Genomic DNA, 1,540 nt, shown 5'->3' on the forward strand with positions numbered 1-1,540 from the left:
CGCGGGGCACTCACCGGAGTGGGGGCGTTCACCACGGAGAGGTTGTACCCGTACAGGAAGGAGGAGCCGAAGGCGCCCATGAGAGAGGCCACGATGAGTGAGCAGGTCCAGTTCTGGGGAAGGAGAGGACAGTACATCAGACCCGCACGCGGCTGCACGTGGCTGTTTCAGCTGAATTTGGCCAGCTTCTGGCCCACACAGGGGCACAGAGCAAAGCCAGACACCGCTGCCAGCAGTAGCCGCTGGCCCTTCCTGAGAGCCAGGGCCAGGTGTTGTTCTAAGCACTCCTGGGAACTCTGTCCTGGGACTCAGAGATCACTCCTGTTTTGTCCGGATTGTATAGGTGAGGAAACAGGCACAGAGCTGCCCCGGGTGGTCTGGCTCAGCCCCACATGGTCACCCCCTCCTTCCTCTTCCTCTGGGCGCGGTGTCAGGGCCCTGGGGCTCCTGACAGCCACGCAGATACACCCACCCATGCACACACTGCTCCCGGAGGAAGGGAGGAAGGGAGGGGCCCATCCCCTAGGCTGGTAGGAGCACCTGGGGACAAGGACCTGCAGACAGAGCGTTACTGTACGTGGCCCGGAGACCCAGGCCTGCCTCCTTGTCATCCTGCCCCGTGGCTCCCTCCAAGAACGGCCACAGCCACGGCAGAACCACGGAGCAGAAACGTCCGGACCCTTTGGCAAAGGCTGGCCAGCTGACAGGAGCTGGACACAGGGAGGGCTGCCATCCTAGGCTGGCCAGGGGTGTGGGCCACTCGCCAGAGAGAGGGGGCCCAGGTGTCCTTGGAAGGCACATTCTCTGCCATCGTTCAGTGTGTGTGTGTGTGTGTGTGTGTGTGAGAGAGAGAGAGTGAGTGTGAAAGTGTGTGTGAGAGAGAGTGTGAGAGTGTGTGAGAAAGTGTGTGTGTGAGAGTGTAAGAGTGAGTGAGAGAGTGTGAGAGTGTGTGTGAGTGTGTGTGTGTGTGTGTGAAAGTGTGTGAGTGTGTGTGTGAGTGTGAGAGAGTGTGAGTGTGTGTGAGAAAGTGTGTGTGTAAGAGTGAGTGAGAGAGTGTGAGAGTGTGTGTGAGTGTGTGTGTGTGTGAAAGTGTGTGAGAGTGTGTGTGTATGTGTGTGTGTGTGAGAGAGTGAGTGTGAGAGTGTGTGACTGTGTGAAAGTGTGAGTGTGTGTGAAAGTGTGTGAGAGTGTGTGAAAGTGTGTGTATGTGTGAGTGAGTGTGAGAGAGTGTGTGAGTGTGAGAGTGTGAGAGTGTGTGTGAGAGAGTGAGTGTGTGTGTATGAGTGTGTGAAAGTGTGTGTGAGAGAGTGTGAGAGTGTGAGTGTGAGAGTGAGTGTGTGTGAGTGTGTGTGTGTGTATGTGAGTGTGTGAAAGTATGTGTGTGAGTGTGTGTGTGTCTGTGAGAGAGTGTGAGAGTGTGAGAGTGTGTGTGAGAGAGTGAGTGTGTGTGTATGAGTGTGTGAAAGTGTGTGTGAGAGAGTGTGAGAGTGTGAGTGTGCGCGTGAGTGTGTCTGAGTGTGTGTGTGTGTATGTGAGTGTG

At 55.9% G+C, this 1,540-nt stretch overlaps 1 protein-coding gene across 1 annotated transcript in view; it reads right to left on the reverse strand.

Moving 5' to 3' along the window:
- LOC102419880 (solute carrier family 2, facilitated glucose transporter member 9) overlaps positions 1-1,540 on the reverse strand; it is a gene marked incomplete at its 3' end in the record, with an annotated part of 41,719 nt that overhangs the window by 13,772 nt on the left and 26,407 nt on the right. Inside the window, exon 5 of the mRNA XM_023745689.1 lies at positions 15-113. Within this exon, the coding sequence (XP_023601457.1) occupies positions 15-113 (99 nt within the window). The remainder of the gene's footprint in view (positions 1-14; positions 114-1,540) is intronic.

Source organism: Myotis lucifugus, unplaced genomic scaffold (genome assembly GCF_000147115.1).
Source record: "Myotis lucifugus unplaced genomic scaffold, Myoluc2.0 scaffold_567, whole genome shotgun sequence".
NCBI classification, from domain to species: Eukaryota; Metazoa; Chordata; class Mammalia; order Chiroptera; family Vespertilionidae; genus Myotis; species Myotis lucifugus.